The following is a 25337-nucleotide window of genomic DNA, read 5'->3' on the forward strand; positions in this document are numbered from 1 at the left end:
AAGAAGGAGCATTGAACTTAATACTTTTGAAATATTATACTTACGTAACAAGTTATTGCGTTTTAACAACTTTTCAGAACAATTTTGTTGGTGTATTCATTCCACAATTTAAAGGTTTAATTAGTTTTAACTGCTATTTATTTATTTAATTTTATTTTCGAAACGTCAGCATGTGGATTGAAAATCAAATAACACAGCATGAAACACACACAAAATCAATTATACATGTTCCATAATATATTTGAAGTCAGACATCGAGCTTAAACTGTCGACATTTAACTCGATCACATTCGAGGTTTTCATTATAACTAGTCCTGACTAGTCATAAATTAATGAGTAAATCAACAATAAATCAGATAATTCGAATTAAAAGTAAACATCTAATAAAACTTGCAAGGTTGGCACTAATAAATTGAAGATATAATATAAATTCAACACATATAACAGTACCAATTATAAAATACATTTATTTAAAGCTAAGAAATAACAGTAATCTTTAAAAAAGACAAAGGCGCACAACTCTAGCCTTCAAATCGAATAAGCTCATTCTAAAGTGCACTCTTTCCTGGAACGGATTGTAGCATACAGCTTGAATAGTAATGTACACTAAAATTCGTAGTATTGTCAGGGCACTTTGTGTAAAGAAAAAAACAGTAACCTGTACTAATATGCAAAGGAAAAAAAATCTTGTGATAGAGAATTATTAACGGACAGCAATTTTGATACAGTTTCCTTTTTATTTTTTATTTATCATGCATTATATTTATGATTTCTTTGTCCAGAATGAGTCAAAAGTCTTTTGATATCCTTTTATTTTGAAATATGAGAGGAAGATGTGAAATACGATAATAGGAGATGGTAGCAGAGATATGGGGGACGCTATTTGTTGGGAACATAGCGACCATACCCGTCATCTTGAATGCACGTTCGAAATTTCGAATGGGAAAGGGGCAAGGTTGCATATCAAACATCGATATCGACATGAGTTCAGAAATCCAAAGTGTAATTATTTATCTCATATCTTGTATGGTTTGCACGTTATGAATACTGAAAGTTTGAAAAGTCTCACTGCTACTGACAGAATCTCTTATTGTTGCCTCTGACAAAGGAACAGAAGACAGAAATCATACTAATATATGGGGAAACGCAATTCCAGAGACAATGCAGGGGACTACAATAGACGGCATTCAGACAGACATCCATTATCGCACAGCACTATCGCGTATGTGATCGCCCGAGAAACTGACACTGTGGAGGAAAGGGCACACTGTGTGCAACCAAGACTGTCACCAATGGCGGTTAGCAACGAAGCCTGTTTCTGTTTAAATGGGAAGTCAATCAGCAGAATTGTCGATACTGGTGTGACAGTAATTCGAACTGAATTGACCCAAGTAAGGACCATAGTCCTGCAAAGGTAATGGTGTGGTGTGGCATACGGGATACCGCACCATTGGTTTATTTTTCGTAAACACTACTTTAACGGTGCACGCTCTAGTAGGAACATGTGTTTCCTTCCCTTCTGAATCCAGACGGCAGCTTTTTCCCTCTTATTTTAACACAATGGAGACCCACCCAACTATGGTGTTGGTATGCGTCAATGGCTCAATGCAGAATTCCAGGGAAGTGGATTGGTCGCTGTGGTTCCGTGGAAAGGTTGCCAGATCACCTGACTTCCACCTTTGATTTCTATTTTTCGGGTAGATGTTGTATGCTGAAAAATCCCGCGACATAAGGCACCTACAGAAACGCATTCAGCATGTCTGTAACTACATTTCACCGGATATTCTCCTGCATGTACAGTCAAAGTGGATATGGCGACTACGATTGTCCATAGAACGTGTGCTATAGCGTGCCGTTGCGTCGGTAGGTGAATTTCAAACTTTCAGCGCTCATAACGGGTAAACCATAAAAGATATGAATGAAACAATTACATTTTTGGATTTCTGAGCTCACGTCCGTGTTACCTCATATACGATATGCCTTCTTCCCATGTGAAATTTCGAACTTGTATTTAAGATGGCTCCATGCTCGCCATGTATCCTACAAGCTGCACTCACCACCCTTTATTACCACCACCCATTAACAGATTTCACATCTTCGTCTTAGGTTTCAAAATAAAACGTGTCCAACGACTTTTGACTCACCCCGTATTTTGAAATGTTTTTAGTTTAAGAAATAAAAAATACACCTATAGCAGTATGTATTAACATAAGATCCCTAAGGTAAAAACTGCTTTTAGACATCGTAAATGGATATAGAACGGCTGAAGATTGCCAGATACTTTTCGGACTATTTGCCGACGTCGACAGATCGTATTCTCAAAGTGACGAACGAGATTTTATGAAATGTTGTAAGGCACGTTCGTTCAAATACGTTCGCTAGATTCCAACGGAAATTCTAGATTAAGACCCAACTTGTCCTATAACAGAATGTCCCAGATATAAAAGACGTATTTAAATAACTGCATTTATTGTATTTAAATAAGTTACTAAAGCCAAATACAAAATGCCCTATATCAACAAAATCTACACCATTTGGACTTCGTGTCCATCTATGAGGGAAATAATAATAATACGAAGAAGAAGAGTATAAGATCATAAAGTTGCATTATAGGCATAAACTACAACTATAGAAGAATGGCTTTAGTAAATGCAACAGATACCTAATTACGAAATTCATATAGTTTTGTGGATATTCTAACTAACATTCGAAGGAAGAGATGTGCACAATTGCTCAACACAATACAAACTTAGAATTAAAATACTTTTACTGATAACTACAGTCAGCAACAAAAATTCTACTGATTTAAATTAAATTTGTTAGATTAAGTTATTAATTTTTTAAAAAAATCTTTAAAAAATTTCAACTGCTTTTCTATGGTAGGATATGTATTGTATCATACAAATATATAAACTAACAAACACAAATAATAATAATAAGTAAATCTACTGAATTCCTCTCTTTGCCTGAATAGCACAAGGTACTCAAGATCCACAAGAATTTGTATGGTGCTGAAGTAATTGTGGAAGTTTATCATCTGGGTACATTCAATATTAGTCTCACACAATTATACCGTTCGGAATGGGTACATGGCAATAAGCGTTGGCTGCACAGTGTTCCATATGTGTTCAAATCCAGTAACGCAGAAAACAAAAGGACACATACGGAAGTCAATAGTGTTCATTAAATGTCTCTGATGTTAAGTAATTGGTGCAAATAATTCCTCCAGAGAACACGGACAGTATGAAAACAACAAATGATTACTTCAATCTGCGCACTTGCCAACATACTTTGTTTCATTACTTGTCCTTATTTACCGTCGCATCCTTTGGCCTAAAGAGCAAAATCCTGAGACATAAAATTAACTAAGTAAAGTAACAAGATCACTGCATTATGTAAAGTTTCCTGTACACGAAACTCGGAACAACTAGAAACACAATTTATCAGTCCAGTCATCTACGATCCAATGCCGATGTTGAGTACATTACCTGATGAGTTTATCAACAGTGATACTTTGTTCGTTGACACTTGCTAAAATATATCGAATAGAGCGTATGCAGGTCGACAATTGAGTGCTTATGGTTCAGAGGCACTACCACTGGATTTGCGTGTGATCTGAACCAATGTAATTGGAGTACATCTTATGGGAAGAGTTCCGTTCTTGCAACGATGGGTGAAATATGTGTTCACGCATCGCTGATATCTGTCCAAGCTCGAATATATCTGTAATAGCCTTGCTACAGTTCCCTGCGAAAACTGAATAGCGCTTGGGCAGTGGGTGAGTAAACATTCTGAACCAATATTTACGTGTGATCAAATATTGAAAAGTGTCTTAATATGTATACGCTCCCACAATTACTACAACGCCTTACGAACTCCCTAATATCTGACCAGAGTAAAGATTTCCAGAAGAGATATAAGTAAGAAATACCCAGCATTGCCCATACTCTAACATTAATCAATAAGACACTGGTACGTCTGTACATGAGCAATTTAATTATACAAATTGACGTAATATGTGCTAGACAGATCTCATTAATTTTACTACACATTACATCCACAATGAGATAACGTAATTGTTTCAAACATTACAATTAATGAGTCGTTTCAATTCTTAAAAAAAAAAAAAAAAAAAAAAAAAATCTTAAAAACAGTGTTACAAGATGTTAGCAATATTTAAAAAGCTGAAGCCAGTACACAAATCTCAAAACTCAAAATTTGTTAATAGAAACCATTTGAGATCAAACCCAAAGGAACACACACTGAATCCAAAACATATTTACTCACCTTACTATGTTCCAATTCTAATTTAAGAACTGGAACATAAGGTGAGTAAAAACTTTTTGTTTACATGAAGTTTCCATTATAATCAGAATTATTGACATTAAACGAAGATCAAGCAAAGACGAGCTCTTGAAGCAATTGTATTGATTGCTTTGATTACATACAGGACACATCTCATTGTTAATAGTGCATGATTGATTAATTGTAGGATGTGGATGTGTGATAAAGAGCAAAAGCGTGAGATTACTGTACATATATATATATATATATATTTTTACATTGATACAGGCTATGCACTATGTATCGCAATTACATGTGAAAGTGTAAGTAGAAAAACAGTGTTTTTGATGCAATCGTGCATCGAAGCTCAACAATTAGGAAATATATGTACTTAGATATCTAAACAATTAAAACTGAAACTATTAAAAGGTGAATTCGAATCCAAATACTGTCACTATTTGAATTAAGAAAAACATTATATTGGGTACATTTTCCTCTCACTGTACCTTAATGAAGTTTCTTTCTATCGTTTAAGAAGCAAAGAAATAATACTGACACCAAAAGAGATTGGACTACTGAACATTTTAGATTCGAGAAAAAACTATTTAGAAAACAATAATCGATCTAAACAAAATTGCATCGAAAGAAAAAATAAAATGCATCACTCAGAAACCTAGGAACTTCGGATTTTAAAATAAACATATATTATATTAGTTAAAACACGTTAAAACAAATTACGAGAGCTACTCCAAGTCCAGAGTATCCAATTACGCAATTTTAGATACAACTAGATACTACTCTATTTCTTCAATACTTTTGAACAAATTAGCACAAAGTAGTGTATGGTAAGAACTGGTTATCAAGTTGTCAAGAACGGAACAATGCACTAAGGCTTTTAATCAAACTCTTTCCTGTTATCCTTGAAGTTAACTGAGCATCATAAATTGTGACTTATTGATATATATAAGCTGATGCACACGTTTCAACATAAGGAAGAATATTCTTTAGGAATTTGTTTCACAACAGTCTATTAACAGTATGAACATTCTTTTAACAATACTTTAAAAAATTCCAAAATAATGCAACTGTTGAATGGATTCCGAGTAATCCAGCAGTGAAAGATGATATGCTTAAGTGGCATATGAAAAAACGATCCCATTACCATACACAAATTGAAGTGTAAATCTACTATTATAGTTTCCACAAAGTGTTGTATTTTAGATCAAAATGCCCATCCAATGAACACTAAAAGCACAAATTAGCACCTTCAGTATTTATACATATTAGGGAGTTCCTAAATGCTACATCATTTTGTGAGAACTCCCAAATATTGATTGGAATATTTGAGTTTAACGTATCATATCTGACTTGTAGCATATCTATTTCTAGTAGAAGGACGTGACCTACGTATTGGCACCATAACATTCCCATGGATCTATCTATCTTTCACTTTCCAGATCTTGAGCTTCTGGAGAAATGAAAGCCATGTTTTGTTCCATATGCCAGAGTCCTCATTCAATTTTGTATTTTATATTATTATTATTATTATTATTATTATTATTATTATTATTATTATTATTATTATTATTACGAAGTATAATGGAATATATGCTTCTTAAATCTGTTTCTTTTTACGTTGATTTTGATTTTCAGTTTAGCGTCTCTTTCAGCAGCAAGGTTATATGAAACGTGGGTCTACAGCTTACAGTGGGATCCGAACCACATGAGCTTCCGCCAGAATCAAAGTCGGATCTCCCACGCCAAAGACGGATACGCTAACCGCTTAACCACGTTTATTATTATTATTATTATTATTATTATTATTATTATTATTATTATTATTATTATTATTATTATTATTATTATTATTAAGTGTAACCATATTTACTTTTTGTTTTACTAGAAACTGGATGCAGTTAGCTAAGGATAGAAGTCAGTGGAGAGCTTTTGTGAACGCGGCATTGAACCTCCGGGTTCCATAGGCCATAGAGTTAGTTAGTTAGTTATTTAGATAAATCCCATATTCGGTTCTCATTAAATTTTGATTCGAAAAAGTACCGCTAATTTCGAACATATGGAAGAACTATTTTCGGAGAGCCTATAAGGGCTTTCCTTACATACGATTGATCTTATTTATCACCCAAGTCACAGAATTATTATATAGAAGCAATGCCATTGAAACCATAAAACAAAACAAAACAAAGACTAATACTTCGTTCTATCCACGAGTAACCTACAAACTACACAGATTTCCATAAGGAGACCAACTTAAGCGCTGCTGTGGTACCAGCTAAAAATAATGAAAAGAAGTACAAACTCAAATAGAATATCAAAGTTATTTGACAGATCTCATGAAACAACATGTGGGCACCAAGAATTATAGATTGTCATGATCAAGAGAAACCCTTATATCAGAATCAAAGAACACATACACATGGTGGTTCAGTGGTAAAGTGCTCATCTCTTGTATATGGAGCATTTCATTTAATCTCAGCTCTCATTAAGTATGCTTTGTACTGAACGAACAACGTGTGAATTGGTTTTCTCGGGGTTCTCCCGTTTCCTTCCACTTTCTTTCCACGATTTCGTTCATTATAATCATAATCGTTTCCCTTAGCCTCGAAACATATACGTGGAACGTTAAACTAAAAGCATACACAAAAGGTTAATTTCTTATCGTTTTTTTAAAGCTAGTTCATTCGTAAAGTTAACTGGCAAAAGAAGAAGCGTGCTTCTACTAGTAAAAATAAGAATTTGTTGGGTCAAAACGTTATTATATCAGGGCCTCAGATAGTCGCTTACAGCGCAGTTTCACAGAATTCAAAGAAACGTCAGTTAACCTGAAAAGTCATAACATACTGAATCATTAATAAGTTTCTGTAAATCAAAAAGAGACATGAAAGCTAGGGAACATCATATTCTCTGCAAGTTAAATATAAAGGGAGAGAAAATGGGGTAATTATCGAAAGTGTCTGCGATGTTTTCTGTTGTGGCACAAACATACGTAGATATATACGTTTATTTCTGAGATAAAACCACTCATTAACCCAATTCCTACATTTACATGAGAGCTTCTTAAATATATATATATATATATATATATATATATATATATATATATATATATATATATATATCCGGAACTGTTTGGACAGATAACAATATGAAGAAAGTATTAGAAAATTGTCACCATTGTTAAAAGAACTTGTCTTCTTTGCGAAGAATCCCTCAACAAATTTATATAAAGCATATTCACAACACATCACAAGATACTCGTATCTGCCTACGCTTCTAAATCCTTATGCAATCTTTATAGTTCTGAAATTGAATGGCAGGCTTTTTAATAATAATTCTTGTACTTTCTGGCATTATTATTATTATTATTATTATTATTATTATTATTATTATTATTATTATTATTATTATTATTATTATTATTATTATTATTATTATTATTATTATTATCAAATTCAAGTACTTTAATAAATTAAAAAGGTACTTTTTTCCCTTTCCTGCATCTTGTAGTTATGTTCAACTAAAAATGTTGAATGTCGAATTTTCGCTGACACTGTTAGCATTTTCAAGATAGGTAAGAAAAGGTTTTAATGGGAATAGGGTGTGATGTAATCAGTTACAGTTTTTTTTTTAATACTGAGTTCTTTTTTTTTCTCGCTGTTAAGCTGTTTATTTTAAAAAAAATATAATATGTAAGTAACTCTCATACATCCTATCTCCACTAAAATCTTTCTTATCTTCCTATCAGCGAAAATCGACTTTTAACATGTTTGTTTGAACTTAACTACAAAATAAAGACACGCATAGTGAGTCTGAGTTTATTGATAAGCTTGCTCTTCAAGCGGCTAACTTTATAATTAGTTACTTCAGTATATTACAGGAGGGGGAGGCAGAAGAACAAATGTATAAACTGTACAGTAGACAACTGCTAAATATCAATCTACAAATATTCCTAATAGCCTTGAAATTATTTACTGAGCCAAATCAGTTGAATACATAAACGGATAAATTACGGTTCAATGTATTCAGTGGCATTACTCCACTCGAAGTTTAATTGGAAATTAGAATGCACAACACACGAGTATACGAAATGGAAACTCGGCTTGTAAAAAGCTGAAAATATGAGATATGCATGAGATATAATAGGTTACTCAGTTCTCCATATACTGATATGTTCTAGTGATGAAAGTCCCTATAATTCTATCCACACAGAGCTCGAAAAGCGACTGTGAAACGCAATACTCAATGAATCCATTGTTTACTTGCAGGAGTTTTCTTTTTTCTTTCTTTCTTTCTTCGAGAAACTATTATGTGGATAAGGCGGGTTTTGTATTTGATGGATTTATATTTACGATGGATTCCTAACTATCGTAATTATGGCAAATTTTCTTTTAATGAAAATTGGTTCGAAAATGTCTCCTTTCTTATTATTTCTTGAAAGATGTAAGATCTTGATTTGTAGAAGGTATGGTTAATTACATTGAAATGCTTACATAGACTTAATATATTGTCATCTGCGCAGTTTTATAGAGTTTATAACGTACCTTGGTTTAAATGTTCGGTTTGCCATGCTGATATATTTTCTACTTCACAGTTTACTTCTTGATTTGAAGAAAGATAGGCGTAATTATTTTTACAACTACGTAATGATTTTATCTGCCGTCTTTTGTGTAGGAGTTAATGCCATTTTAATATTGTATCTGTGGACTTGAAACTTTTTTTTTTCCACAAATAGGAACAACAATCCAAATTTTTGGTTTATTCCAATGAGATATCAAATTGCTTTAAGCTTCATTTTGATTTTATGCCTATTAAAAATTACTGACGTAACTGGATGTTATACGTATGTAAGCAGTTTTTAGAAGAGCCTTTTGAAAATACTCAAATTTTTAATCCCTAATAACTCTGTTCCTATTTATTCGAAATATGTCATACCATGACCATAGTTTTCGACGCTAAGATACTTGTATGTGCATAGACCTGGTCCGTCTCATTTGTATTATTACTGTTGTAATGATGTCCAAAGTTTGGAAGTTTGTGATACAGTAGCATCTTTAATTTCATACACTATAATAAATGTGATATTATAAATTTCGTTTAATAAGTATAATTAAAATATGTAATAATCTAGCGCAGGACCATCTGAAAAAATAAATCTTTATGTTGAGTTGGGAACACAATTAACCTGGTGATGATGCAGAGAGTATGTCAAACAATTTCCCTCAGCTGATATCTGCAATATAAAGTTTTTGCATTTTTTATATATATTAGTTAAAAGTTATAAGGGAGTTTCCAGATAATGGTTTATCCTGTATATAATATATGGAATAAAATAAATATGATAAAAGAATTTGTGATGATTCTTCTGGTGTTCTATTGGCTTAAACAAGTATGGTTATATTTCATAGCATAATATACCTAACATACGAGAGTCATTTATTGTGCTATGTTTACAATGGTCGATATTGTATTAGAACTTGTAACAACTTACAGTATACATCACACGGTCCATTGATCATACGGAGTCGTACTTTCAATATTATTTATGTAAATTCTGTAAGTTCAGGTGCCATATATGACCATAGCGAGGATGACTGACAATAAAATACTTATTTACCAAATAAAGAAGAAACAAGAAGAAAACATACACGTTGGTAGGAAGGTAAATAATTATTTAGTTTTTTAAATAAATGTCTATGTAAATTTATTAAAGTGAAAATATTAGTGCTGACGGATGGAATTTCCTCTATGGAGGGCATGCGACCTCAGAAACTGTTATTCTGGGACGACCGGTTCTTAGCTGATCTTCGACATTTTTACAAACTGCACTTTTTTTTAACAACCAACGAGTAGCTGTGCTGTGATTCACTGCATCTTCCCCTTTCGCATGACAAATGTTTTGGGTTGCTGCCGCAGCGTTATAGTCGAGTTCGAACTTACAGAGTAAAAGTTTACGTATCATACATTACTGACCACTCAATGTCAGTGCCATTAAAAAGTGACTGAAGACCCTGACGGAGCGGCGACATCCGTACCAAATAAATTAGCTTGCCACACTACTTCATGGGTCAGTTTGATCATGAAGTATACACGACTGCTGTTTCGGTTGTGAAAATGTTACAAGACTTATGACTTGGCCTTGAATAAAATGTACGTCAAGAATAGAAAAGAACAATTAAAGCGGGTGGGCAAAGGGAAGCAAAATTAATACGTTGATTAGGGCATCTCTAAAGTTTTTTCCATGTTCTGATTAAATTTTCCCTTCTTTAACATTTTTCCGTTCCTTGTTAACTGAGGATCGATTGGGCCACGGTAACACAGTTACAGAGTACTGCACTGCAATGTGCGAATTAAATTCTAGTTGTACCATTTGATCTTGATGGTGGAGAATAGTCGAACCGAAATACTTTCCTTTACTTCTACGTCATTATTTCACCAGTTATTTTATCATATTTTATTTACATTTACCATCTGTCCTTTAGTTTGAACAACATAGCTAATGACGATTTCAATTCTTCTCAATATTATTTTCAATAAGCCCATAGATCATTGTGTGTACTTTATTGTTCTTGCTCGGGTTTGATTTCTGGAGGAAGCTCTGAAATCCACACCAAATTGCAGATCTATGTCTCTCATAGCCTCGTAGCTGAATCAAGATATTAGCATACAAACACATAACTTCGATGCTATTTATTTACTGACGGACGATATAAGATATATATACAGTATCTCATAAATAAATAGGCCCTCACCTTGCATCTAGAAGTAATTTTGTTTTCTTATATGACTCTGGCTTTCTCTGGGGTCTTCTTGAGTAACAGTTCCTCTAGACGCCCTTTCTTCTTACATTTGGGGCTGCGGTGACTCAGTGGTAGAGCGTTCACCTCTGGTGCATGGGGTCCTTGGTTTGATCCCAGTTCGCGCCAAGTGAACTTTGTTGTGGACAATCGCTGTGCGTGGGATTTCTCGGGGTTCTCCCTTTCCTCCTGCTTTTTTCATTGCAACATTTCATTAATTTCTCATCATCACCGTTCCCTTAAGCCTAGCCGGGATAACGTCAAACTTAATGATTTCATTTCATTTTTCTTCTTATATATTGATCCTGGGAAAGGATTTTCCTGGAACATTTGAAGAACACTGGCTCATCTGAAAATGTTACTGAAATATTTGTACTATACTCGTTAATCCCTGTACTCATTCACTTACCGTATATCTGTTCTTAAATGTAAATGGATGAAAAAATCTGATCTTCCATCCCAGCGACATGTTGTAAATTTTATTTTCAAAATAAAACACTTTCACTTTTCTTTATTTAGCTTGATCTGAACATTTAAATACTTTTTTCTTAAGTAATTATAGGTTTAAATATTTACTAATTAGCACACTTTATTTTGTATTTTTAATGACTCTGGTTCAATCTTCAGATAGCGTTGAGATTAATTGAAAATACAAAATGAAATGTGCTAAATTTGCAAATATTTAACCTAGAGTACAAGGATTAACAAATTGTACTAAATCTTTACAATATTTTCAAATAATCCAGTGTTCTTCAAATATTACAGAAAAATCCTTTAGAGGATAAATATGTAAAGAGAAAAGGGAAACTAGAGGAACTGTAAATCAAGTTGGTTCCAAAGAAGGTTGAAATCATATAACGAACCAAAAGAAACTTTTGGATGCAAGGTGAGTATCTATTTATTTTTGCTCTTACTTTTAACAACTATTTAATATTTTGCTACATCGTTCACATAAGGTGCTAATTAAAAAATTAAGTTAGTATTTGACGTTAACTTTCACGATTTATTCTTAAAACAGAAACGTTGAACATTAGTCACAGGAAAACATAATTAAGGGAACATTAGTCGCTGGTGTTTTCCTTTCATCCGATGCACAATCTAGAACCTAACACGTTTAAAAGTGATAACATGAACTCGGTGATAAAAATGCACACAAAATCATTCTGTTTTAAAATTAACAACAGATAACAATGGCTACATAAACAAAGGTAAAACAACAAAAAAGTATGAATCCAAGAAAAAATGTGTTGTGTAATAATAATAATAATAATAATAAAAGAACGATTGAACACATAAACATGCAACTTAATACTTACCGGTATCGCGTGTTGGCACCCCAGAACTTTCCATCATTGCATCCGCCAAGTCTTCTCGCAGCTGGGTTTCCCCAGGACCAGAACCATCCGAGTCACCTGCTTCGCCATACGCTTCCATTAATCTCGGTGACTGTTCATAACTACCTGGAGAAATTAACACTCTGTGAGTATCCTAGCTTATACCTGACAATGTAATTGAATTAGTTATCATGAAATGATCCGAAGTCCATAGAACAATACTAAAGTCACGAATTTCTTAGATATAAAAAATATGCCTGGCTATTCCCACCAAACTACTGTATTAATTAAAAAAAAAAAAAAAAAAAAAAAAAGAAAGAAAAGAGAGAGAGAGAGAGAGATAAATAGTACTTGAGCACTTCTTACGATAAAAGAAAGGAATTATCTCAATGCAGTACAAGATTTGAATATTACATCATCAAATGATACAATTAGTTGAAAACTTTAAAACCTGAATTCGAGTTCACGAAAGTGTAAATCACACAGCAATATAAGAATGCTGCCTACGCTCAGCGACTTAAGAAACCATACAAAGTGAAACCTGAAGGCAACCGGATATAAAATATGTCCCTATCTGCCTGTTTCACGCAAGATTAGGCAGTTTTCATTGGAACTTTGTGCACTGGAATCCCCATCAGTCTGGATATTTCGATAGAGCCGCCGCAAGTAAGTTCCTTATCATCAAGTTTTAATCAATCGTATCGTCTTCAGTAGTGTGCATATGAGTCATGGAAATAATCCTTTGGAGTGGTGATTTATTTTTCGGATTGATGGATGTAGGTGTGATATATCCCAGGATAATGGTTATTGGTGTTTTTTCCTTACATCTATTTACAATCCCTTACTTACTCAATTCAAATACTTTCCTTTACATTCTCCAAGTTTTTCCCAAATATATGAGAAAGAACAAGCTTTCTTTTACGAAGATGATAGAGTCATTTCATGCGAAATCGACAAATTTTCACGAAAAAACCTCGTCGTCTCAGAATTTGATAAACTTGGTGTACATGTAGGCCCCTATGAGAGATGATCATGCACCAAATTTTAGCCCTGTACTCCCTGTAGTTTCAGAGTACAGGGCAGTAAAAAAATGTATCAAGGTAGCCCCTTATGTCCGGTATAAGTGTGCCAAATATCAACTTGGGCCACGAATCGGCCTGGAATCTACAATGGTTTTCGTGTTACCATGTCGGGAGAGACACCTGGGGTGCTAATGTGGCAATTTGCCAATTTGTCAATACTGGTGAAGTAAGGTGTAATTGACCTACCAGTAATGTTTTTCTGGTGCAATCTGTAATTCAGTAATCCTGTGAGGATCTATGGAACATTCCATTATCAATTGTAGTACATTGCATTGACCTAAATATGTAAACATTCTGGAAGGTTCTCGAATCATCTGGAACATTTTAGAAGCTTCTAGAACCGTCTGGAACATGCTAGAAAGTTTTAGAATCATCTGTATCATTTAGAAAGTTCTAGAACCGCCTGGAACATTCTGACATGTTCGTTACCTGTATAAAAGCAGAGGACATTGATACTGCATGCCAGTAAGCTCTTAGCTCTAGACTGGACAACAAGTCTAACTGGGAGTGTCTATATAGTGTTCAGGCATAGCTAGTGAGGTCACAGTGACTATACAGCACATTTCCGAGTATCAGTAGTGGATAGTCCCGTGATCCAGGTGCAGCATTACCTGTAACTGTGTGCATTTAAAAGCTGCATTGCTGCTTAGGTGATTCCAGTGTCAGCATTGCCACGCCTCTACTGTGTCAATCCATTTGGCAGTCATAGCAGTGGGAATTGGACTTCGCCCGGTACAAGCGTGGACGACAGAATTGGGTCCACAACTCAAAGCTCAGAGACTGAGCAAGGTGTGGAACAAGTGCAGGAAGGAACTAAGTACACGTCGTTCCAGAGCAGCTGACGTACAGGCAAGTGATGACCAAGAATCGTCTGATGGGCTGTCTCTTACTGCAAATCCTGATCAGCCTTTCACATCACCTGACGCAACGATTGATGTATTGAACCAGAGCTTTCAGGTACGTGGTGCGTCACCAATTCAGAAAAAGAAGCTGAAAAGACTGGTAGCCCATGTATCTCTCCCGACATAGTCACACGAAAATCATTGTAGACTCCAGGTCCATTCTTGGCCCAAGTTGACATTTGGCACACTTATGACGAACATATGGAGCTACTTTTGGTACTCAATTTAAAGGAAATCAAATGGGCAGTTTCTGAGATATCACTGATCCAAAATTTTCCCGGATTTCCCGTAAAATGATATTTGATTTTCAAATAAACGTTCCTTACAGATTTTGTGGCTCATTCTTTCCTCTTCAAAATGGTATATTATTTTTCTCTCTAGCTCAATATTTACGCTAGCTAGAGCCAATGAAATAACCATTTTGAAGAGGAAAGAATAAGCTACAAAATCTGTCAGGAACGTTTATTTGATTCGTTCCTGACCAATACTAGAGAATTCCTCACCCGATTGAAGAAACCTTTGAGAAGCATAGGCTGCATAAAAAGTAGCGGCAACACTTTTTCACGTTAGAGGGCTATGTCCCAGCACTACAAGGGTTCCGTAAATGATAAAGAAATTTAAAGTGATGAAGTGTGGCGAGTGGTAATGACTGTGTGTCATTCAGTCACAAGTAGCCGCGCCGTGAAGTACAAGAGTAAATTGAAAGTACTACAACAATATCTTTCGGAAAGGCAAACATGCGTGAGTCAAGACTGAAGTGACATGTGGGAGCACTGCACAACAATATTTTCAGGCAATTCACGATTACTTTTTCATTAAAATGAAGGAACCACTTCGCGTGAAGCACTACGACACAAGAAAAGCCATTATCCGTGCCATATGACGGTCTCTGGAGGACATCGACAAAGATTGACGCGCTGAAGGCGTACAACACCTTCCACAAGTTGACAGATGTAAGGCTATTACATTGAAGGAATGTAATAGGTGTTTTTCTGTACATAAAGCCAGGTACGAATTATAACAATGTTGCCTTTACTTTTTATTTACCCCCTGTACAATTAAATACCCGACTGATAACTAGAGAATAGGGATAGAAACTAAGCAGCAGTTCACATACCGGTGTCATTATTTAATTAATGCACTAATTAACTAATAAGAGCCATACTGTATTCCTTTCAATTGTTGAATTCTAACAAGCTTTTGGAACTTCATCATTTGGTCAACAACTTTGAAATTTAAGTAATTTAATTAAATTTATTAGCTCTTAGATGAAAGTTAGTTTTTCGAAAAATACGAATAACGGATTAAAAACTAGAACACACAAATAACGCGAAAAATAACCTCAATTATTACATGACTCCACTTGTTGGGAAGAATTGGTAACTGAATTTTGTGAAAGATAACTTTTGTATTAGGGTTACAATACCAGTTTTACTTAATTTACCCTCCCCGCTGGCCTAATAGAGCGCGCCTTTGATGCACAGACTCAACACCTGGCGGGAGGGGCTTGAAATTTGAATACATGGTGATCATTTTAAACAGATCCATCCCTAAAACAGCTTCGGTGCTGAAAAGGAAACCTGATTAGGTGATAGGAAAGCCCCAACCTATTAATTCTTTATTTATTTCTTACAAATCCTGATAATAAATTTACGTAGACTTGTTGTGAAAGCATAGGACTGACTGGAAATTTAGCGATTGGTAATTTTATTTCCGTAAGCCCAAGTAACAGATTTGATATAAAGACAGTACCCAGTACATGTAATGAGATCTATGTTTATCCTTAACTAGAACAAATGTTATCTACTCTACGCTGGAACTGAGAATAATATATATATTTATTTTCTCACTGACCGAAATTCTCTTCCGCGTAAAGGTCGTGTTCATATGCTCAAGTATGGCGTGGAAGGCTCGCGTTCCATTACAGTGAGTGCTCATATGGTTCGGGTCTGACATTAAGCTGTAGTTCCACGTCTCATATAGCCTCGCTTCTGAAAGAGACGGTAAACTTAAAGCAAATCAAATCAACATACTCAGGTATATTTAACAAGATAAGCCTTAAATCTGTATCACGTTTAATAATATAATAATGTCAACCTGATTTCATCACACTTTGAACACCAGAAATACAATAGAATATAAATAATAAATTAATTTTAAAATATTCCTTCAGGTATTATAATAAACACTCACATACACAGGGTGTCCCACTCGAAAGTAGCCCCAGAAATTGTGTAAAAGAGACAGGTGGAGAGGATATGAAACAAAATTTGTACATGGCATACCTGTGTGTGTGAGAAATGAAGTCACACGAAGTGGTGGAAATGTCCTCCTCCGCTTCTAAACGCATTTGAGCAGGAAGCTGCACATTCGTATGTAGCGTTTAGACCACGGGTGTCGACCACCAAATTGTTCCAGAAACATTCTCTGACATGTCTTAACGGAACCACTAATCCATTACTGTTTCAAAATACGCACGCGCTCTTCAACAGAATAGAGATACATCTTCACTATGACGTGAAAACAAGTAAGTATGTTATATCATTTCTCACACTTCACCAAAAACATGAGCGTATTAACAACAACGACTAGCGGAACTTATCTGTTGCCACCCTTCCTCAGCGGCTACGGGGTATAATGTTGTCGTTCACTTTTCTCATGGCATACATTACATTCTCTTAAAACTTCATCGCAACTGGTCAAATATTTATACAATGATGTGATTTTTGTAGGAGGTATCTTCGAGTGGAACACCCATTATTAGTGCTACAGTTATATACATGTTGGAATCGTAACTTCGAAACCACGACTACAGACTACCTCTTCACTACAGACCTTTGTGTTAAATATCCTGATTATGGTATATACAACTGTGAGATAATTGAGAAATGCAACCATAAACTTAATTTTAAATATATCCAAAGAGATGAAGAAGAAAGACACTTCGCAACGATTTGTAATACAATATCAACAGTTGAACATTATTATTTTCAACATTCTTAAAATCTTTAGCCTTATGCTTTATTTTACAGAATTTGGTGTACACGTTCGTGTTACGCACAAGTTCCCAAAGAAAGGCCATAGCATTGATAGTTCAGGGAAGAAGGGGCGAAATATGATATCTTTAAGGCATTTGTAAGTTATGAAGAGTATAATTTAGAAGAAAACAATACTTTTAATCATGTTTAAACTGCACTATGACGAGGAGAGATGAGAAAAACACTCCTAAATTTAGTGGTACAATCATTTATCTAAACTTCCAATAATTATATGTATTACTATGAAAAAAATATATAATGAATGCGCGGGATTTTATTACATTATAAATTTGACATCTGAGATTTATCTTCCTGAGAGACCAAGTTCTGCTTAAGTTAGTAAACTAAGCGCTGATACTATTATTCTTGTTTAGCCTCCAAAGCTTAAATATAACAACATCGTTACGATTTGTAGAAAATAATCATCGTTGTAAAACGAATACGATGACTGAAATATTAGGCGACAAATTTTAACTTTTGTTTATGAACTTACGTGCTGAACAGCCATTTCAAAGTAGTGTTTAACAACAAGACCTAAAAGTTTGTCTTGTATCTATAACTTTGAAAACTCTTTAATTTTTTAAAAGTTAAAATCTACTAATAATTGGGAAAACAATAATTAATTCCCTCAATAAGATTTCAATAGATAAGGATCTAATGTTTGTTATATTTAGACAAAGGCCAAATTTGATTAAGGTGAATTACGAATAATGAAGCATATGCAATTCGTACATAATACGAAATGTAATAAGTGCTGTTATTACTACTAAAATGACCGTAACGATAGGTTGTTTCAATTGTTTTTAATAACAATTTATTTAGGTAGAAATCCTAAGAAAGGGGGTGTGCCTCAGAGGGATAACAATATTGAGAAAATAATTTTGTAAAAAGGTTAATTTTTTTCGAAAAGGGTTGCTTAATATGATTTATTTTATTTGTTTAATCTTAAAACATAGTAATTATGTATGAAAGAATGATATAGAAAAAGAAACACAGCAATCATTTTCTGTCGGTATAAATCATATTGGCTACAAGTCATACATCGTGTTGATAGGTACGAAAGTTACCGTATACTTTTTGGGAGACACGCTAGTTCTGTCCTCCTTACTAAGCCAATAGTGAGTGAGACGATTACTGTTACACAAATGACGACGACGGGCAAAGATAGTAAAGTTAAGAGAACTAATTTTGTTATTGTTATTAAAATTAGGCAGTCTAGTGATGTTATAGCTTCTATTACTTCAAGTATTCAATGATGGAATGTCCTAATTTAAATGAAATGTTAATTAAGTACTACGAATTTAACAAGTTCATGTAAAGCACTATAATTGTCATTAGTAGGACTGAACTTTGCTAAGACTTGGAGAAGGAAAATTCTTGTGCTTTACAGCTGATTCGCTCAAGTATCCCTTTGAAATGAAATGGATAAATGATAGGAGGTTGATTTCAAGACCTATTCAGGCACCACACCATGGATAAGATAAGAGCTTCATTTACGAATGTTAAAGAACAAACAAGGGTTTTAGGATTGGTGGTTATTTGAAACACAAGACTTCCTTTGTAGAGTATGAGTCTACTAGCTTACTTAGGTTATACCAAAAGAAAAAGTTCATTTCTTCTAAATATAATGCATATAATCTATTCTATCACAATAGCCCGTTACTATAATCAGTTATCTTATTTAATGAATTTAGATGAAAAGGAAAATAGCTAAGCAATGTGAAGAAGTTGAGAATCAATGTAAATTGTATTCATCAAACGCTAATATTTACTGCATATGCTCAAGAAGATTTCTATTACTTTTTTTTTTTTTTTTTTTATAGGGGAAAATAAAACACAATTGAATCTTATATAGGATTATAGGAAAAAACGGTTCTATTTATTACTAGTGTTTCCTTGATTGAAGTAAATTTATTCTTTTTTAAAAAAGGTTGTGTGAATTTATAGTGGGAGTCTAATTCCAGCTTTTCTTTCTATACATATTGTCTGTTATGTATGCATTCTTTGGAGGAATGGTAATAATGCCGTTCTGGCGACTGTATTTGACATTAGTTAAGGTCACAGTGTTTGCATTTATTAATTAGAATTGAACAGGCTTTTAGGCCCTGTTAAATTTGTGCAAACTGTCACAGTTAGAATAAGACAGTGAAATTGAATGTTTTAGATTGAAATGTAGTTAAAGTTATCACTTTATTCGTTAAAATTAAAATTATTTATATTTGACGAAAGTTATTTTATTGATTGTAGGTAAAATCATTATTTAGTAATAACTGATTTTATCCTAGAAGCTATGAGATTACTATTAAAACTACGATTAGATAGCTTATAATTTGAATGTACCAATACTTATACCTGTGTATTAGTTATCAATAGTGGACTGATACGAATTGAAGATCAAAATTACTAAGAAAATCTGAATGTAGAGACAGCTTTTCTGTGAACACATGTCAATAGAAAGTGGAGGGTTAAAATACATCATAGACCATGAAGGAGCGGAATCCCGTGCTTTACATACTATCTTGGGGTACCCTCGATTGAATCAGAATTCAGAGGCATAATTTTTACAAGAAAGAAACCAAATAACAGAACACTGAATACTCTAGTGTGGCTCTTTTGTAACCATTGAAGTTAAATTATAATTTCAAAGCATTTTTACTAGCAATATGTTTCTGATCTACATGAAAACTGAATAAAACTTCCTTATTTTATTTCAATGCTCTCATTACATTCATTGTAAATCATCTCTTTGTAATAAGCAATACCATACGAATGCTAGTTAGCCAAATGCACTGCTATTTCACCTTGATTGATTATCTGTTAATCTATTTTATTAATTCATCTTAGAATGACAGTTTAAAATTTTTCAAACTATCAAACCATTTGGTCTTAAAGCTAGGATTGACTGACTAATTTGGAGTTTAGTTTCGTTTTCAGCATTTAGGCAGAGACATGGAACTATAACTTAAAGCAGGATCAGAACCACATGAGCATCCATTGGGAATCGAACCCAAGTCTCCAGTGCTGAAGGCACACACCTAACCATATAGCCGCAAGAGAGCTCCCTTAAAACTAGGATTCATCAAATGAAAACATTCAGCAATCTCACAAGAAAGCTACAATTTAATAATGGTCGTACTTAATGAAAGCATAACCATATAATCGCTGGTACCGATGTAGGATTTCGTAACTTCTTTTATCAATATCCCTTCCATAATTTTATCTACCAATGAATTGAAAACCTTGAAATGAACATTGAATAATATTTTTTTTCATTCACTGTAATATTTCAGAAATTGCGTTTTCATCGTTTCTTCGTATTTAACAAATATTTATTAGTTTGAATAGCTATACCAAGAGAGCTTCGTTTCACATTGAGACATCATGGTACACTTCCAAATTACAGAGAGCCAACTACGAAACAGAAAGTGACGGAACCCCAGTTCAAGATTCATAAGGAGAGATACAGGAAAAGATTGAACCTATTCTTGGAACGCTGAAAAGCTAAATTAAAAAGAAAGAAAAAAAAAATCCCGCTATGTTAAATCCACCATTTCTGTTTCTAATATAGAAATAAAGGCGGAAACAGAATCTACTCTTGCGATGTCGAATTGAATATATATATATATATATATATATATATATATATATATATATATATATATATATAAAACATTTCTTGTACTCCCTTCCTTCCCCCCCCAAAAAAAATATATATATATACATATATATATATATATATATTTGGCTATCTCTTATTTTTATCTATTATATACAACATTGAAAACGTTTTTGTTCCCTTATTGGATTCAATACTGAAACTGAAAGTGGTTAAATTCGTCACTTCCATTTAAATAGAGGGATAAGGTTGAAGATGGAACTTTCTCTTTGAATGCTGATTCCATATTTAACATTTCTCGCTATAGGTTTGAGATAAAACCTATTTCTGGAACCTGCATAACTGTTTATCGCTATCTCTTATCATCTTTGCTCTAACCCATGTTGACACAAAGGCAGACTAAGTCATTGTACAGAACTTCCCTTACTCAATTACATAATAGTTTGGAATTCTAAAACTGACTTTATTGCACTGCAATTAAAAGTACATATCTGAAGTACATTATTTCCGGTTGACAAATATAATTCGAAATAGTTTATATTATATGTGAGACCTTTCCCTGCATACGACTTCCACGTATCAGCATTAGAAAAAGTGTCTTTACGTTTAATACCTTTTGGACATCTTACTTGGCCATAATTTTGGGAACCGGAAATGGTATTTACACAAAGGATTTCTCATGGCAATAGCCGGCACGAAAAAATGGAACGTTAACAGTTAAAAATACGCAATTGCAAAAATATTCCACCAAAAATAATTTCAAGTGCCCATCTCAACAACAAAATACGGTCTGTCAATATTAAAAGATACAGCAATAATTACAGATAAGATATTTTAGTGTGATCAATCCACTAACAATGATTTTCTAAAATGTAGTGTCTTGACGTTGAAACGGCGTATATACCTAGGTAGAAGCCAAAAAATCACACCAAAATATTAAAGTAAGTACTAGACCTCATGTAAAAATCCAGGCTAACGCTGCTTAATGGTAGCATATGCGTAATTATACATAAAGTTTCCTTTATTTTTGTGAATTTATGTAAATAAGTAAATGAAATTTGTCTTAGTAATGTGAACTAAACGGCGTGACAAACTTCTTGGCATTTGAAGGCGGCGCTCCAAGTTCCCTTTAAATGCTGCTAGCAAATGAGAGGCCAGCGGTATTGCCACGTTTATTTTGTACACGTCCACGTCTATCCTCTGCTACCTAATCGCGCTGTAGTTCGTCTGCTTATCCATAGCCACACCTCTTAGCACTTGGCAATGTCGCGTCAGAGCTTGCCTTTTATTCGTTTAGCTGAAATGCCAAGATGTTTGTCACAGGCCTTACTTATATTATTTACACGATAAAATAACCCATGTCATTAATTTTAGGTTTGTTCTTACTACTCGATTATTTTATCAGTTTGCTTGAAACAAGTAGAACATAAGTTGCCTCTCATATATGTACAACTGGAGCTCCGTGCGGCATAGTCAATAAATGGGTTCATGACAGGACAACGGTTGCTAACTGTAACCACGACAGGCTAATTGATACGTTCTGTTTGGCTTTTGCGATACAAATACAGATTTTTGATGCAACCACGAGTATACCAGGATACTACGTAAAGTATAATCTTCAAGCTTACGATGCAATTTTCGGATAACCAAGGAAAAAACTCACCTCAAGCATTCCAATGTTAAATGTTGTACTCTTGATTCGAAATTACTCATTGCTTTTGCACATTCTATGATCAAGTTAAATAATTTGTACCTTATTCTGACAACTAAAGAAGTTTATCGAAATTTCACCAGGTTCGAAATTGATTTTTCTGAAACCCAACTGCAGAGATTTTAGATAGGAAACGAACAGAAAGAGTAAATTTAAAACTTAATGTGGGGGGAAAACTCAACTTACTACCTGATCCGGATTCAATAAGTACGGGAACAACTGGACCAGTGCTTGATGGTGGCATATTCACAGGATTTGAGCGAGCCGGCCGTGAACCTGGACCTGTTCCTACTTCAACAGCTTCGATTTCAGTTATTGGTTGTGGATTACAAACACTGAAAGGCATAACGTACTTCCGTTCAGAAAAAAATAAATGAAAAGTGTAATTGCACAGGCCTGCATATTTCAGGGATTGAGAAGTGATGATGGGTTTTTTAGTATAGCCATGATGCTGAACATAAAAATGACATCCTTTTGACTCCTTCACCCACAGTTTTTGTTCTACAGCGTCGTGTAATACGTAGTACATTGAAGTCACTTTGCTTTGTCCGCAATGTAGTGTGTTTCGTAACATTTAACTTTAATACAGTTTATGTTTTAGTGTCGTTGGTATACAGATGCAGCAACAGCGTTTTCCTGATAATTTCCATACAGGATACAATCGTAAACAGTGACCTACTAATTCCTGTTGTTTTGTTCCTTAGAAAGACAGTGAAGTAAAGTTAGGCTTGCATTAACAATCCATACTCATCCTGTGCCTGTATGATTCTATTATAATTAAGAAAAAATGTCGTAACACAACGGACTTTGTGCACCGTGCTTATAGGGCATACTTTGGTATGAAATTTGAAGACCAGGACAAGAATTTCGTTCCTCAATGTTGGAGTAGTGGTCAGTTAAAATGTTTACCTTTTGATGTTACAATGTCCAGCAAAGGATTACAGATGATTCTAATTTCTGTTTGACTATTGTTTCTGGGCTCAACACCAAAAACATGTATGAAATTTTGTACCCTGATTTGAATTCGGAAACCAGGTCTGCTACCCATGGAAATGACATTACTGTACCCTCTTAGCCTGGTAATCTGGATTCTGTTGCACCTGATGTTTCTGCAGGGACAAATAGAGATTACAATTGAAGTGGCAATGGCAATGCCCCAGAGCCTTTTAGGGGAGAACTGAAACATCTAGTGAGAAAACTTGGTCTCTCCAAGGGGCATGTCCTGATCTCAGGTTTTATCTAAAACAAAAAATAACTTGGTTGCAAAGTGTATCCGGTATGCAATGTGCAGAACACGAGAATCAGAATTTGAGACGGGTGAACTGCCATTTTGTACTAACTGCAGTCTGAGTATATGAAGTTCTTTTCTTTCTTTCTTTAGTCTTTCTTTTCCTTCCTTCAATCAGACAATTTTCAAGACGATTCCAAGGACGTGGTAAAAGAGACTTTGACTGACTCACAAAACATTGCTATCTTCCTTCCATATTAAGTAAAGATTTTTCAATTTGTATATCAAGGCTGTAAACATGTCAGGCGAATGGATTTTCTCGGGAAGCACCACCCAGAAAACAGAAAATTCTTGGGACAATGAAGTCAAGCTTCCAAAAACTGGGATGTAAAAAGATTCTTACGGTACATCTATTGCATTTCCAACTAGGCAACTTTGAATACAAGTGAAGAGCTCGGTAAAAGATTTCTCAACGAAATAAGGCTTACGGAACAGCGTTAGCACGACTATTGAAGAGTGAAGACGACTACTGTTGGTTTGTTACAGAAGAACATGGAGAGATTTACATATATAATCTAACCACATAATCTTTAAGAAACAACAGGTTTCGTTACTCAAGTGTACTGCTGATTTAAAAAGTGACTGACAAGTAAGCTAAATTGTTTAGTAACATAAAGTTATATGTAAAATGGTGTTGTATATTTTGTAATATAATGTCAATAATATAACGTCGTATATATTATAATGGTATATCTTGTAACATAGTAGATTTTTGTTGTTATTTTCGAAGCAACCCTCGAAATTATTCAATTGTATGACTTTCCGTAAAAGAAACTTTTAGCTTTTTTAATTGAAAACGTTTGAAAACGAATTTCTTGCTGTTTTAAGGAAATAATTTAAGCCACGCATATGCAATGAAATAAATCTCATACTCAATTTTATGGGTAAAGGCAAAGAGATCTTTATATATTATTGATACGAATGGATGTCATTTTTTTAACTCAGCGTAGTACAATTAGTAAATATCACCTATCATTTCCAAACCCCACACATTACGTTTGAAAATGCAGACCTGTGCTATTTTTTTTAAAAAAAGCAAGCTGATTTACTTACAATGGAAAGAAGAACCAATGGATTTTTCATTTAACTTCAGAAACTATTATAGAATTAAACTCGCACCAGAAACTAATTATCAACAGAGTACACAGCTCTTACCTCAATTGAATCTTAATTACTTCCTATGGTTAAAATGAAATTTTCCATATTTTCGAAAAATAGATATAATAGAGTTAGTTTAGAACAAAACTAAGGGAAGGACATTCTTATAGGT

General features: G+C 34.1%; 1 protein-coding gene across 4 annotated transcripts in view; it reads right to left on the bottom strand.

Moving 5' to 3' along the window:
- rudhira (breast carcinoma-amplified sequence 3 protein rudhira) overlaps positions 1 to 25337 on the bottom strand; it is a 121237-nt gene that overhangs the window by 36317 nt on the left and 59583 nt on the right. For 3 of the 4 annotated variants that reach the window (XM_081751903.1, XM_081751900.1, XM_081751901.1), the window contains exons 7-8: positions 22966 to 23114; positions 12413 to 12556 (exon numbers count right to left, since the gene is read on the bottom strand). In XM_081751903.1, coding sequence (XP_081608029.1) covers positions 12413 to 12556; positions 22966 to 23114 — 293 coding nt within the window. The remainder of the gene's footprint in view (positions 1 to 12412; positions 12557 to 22965; positions 23115 to 25337) is intronic. The other variant, XM_081751902.1, reaches the window with a different exon arrangement.

Source organism: Thermobia domestica, chromosome 3 (assembly GCF_964235325.1).
Source record: "Thermobia domestica chromosome 3, izTheDome1.hap1.1, whole genome shotgun sequence".
NCBI lineage: Eukaryota > Metazoa > Arthropoda > Insecta > Zygentoma > Lepismatidae > Thermobia > Thermobia domestica.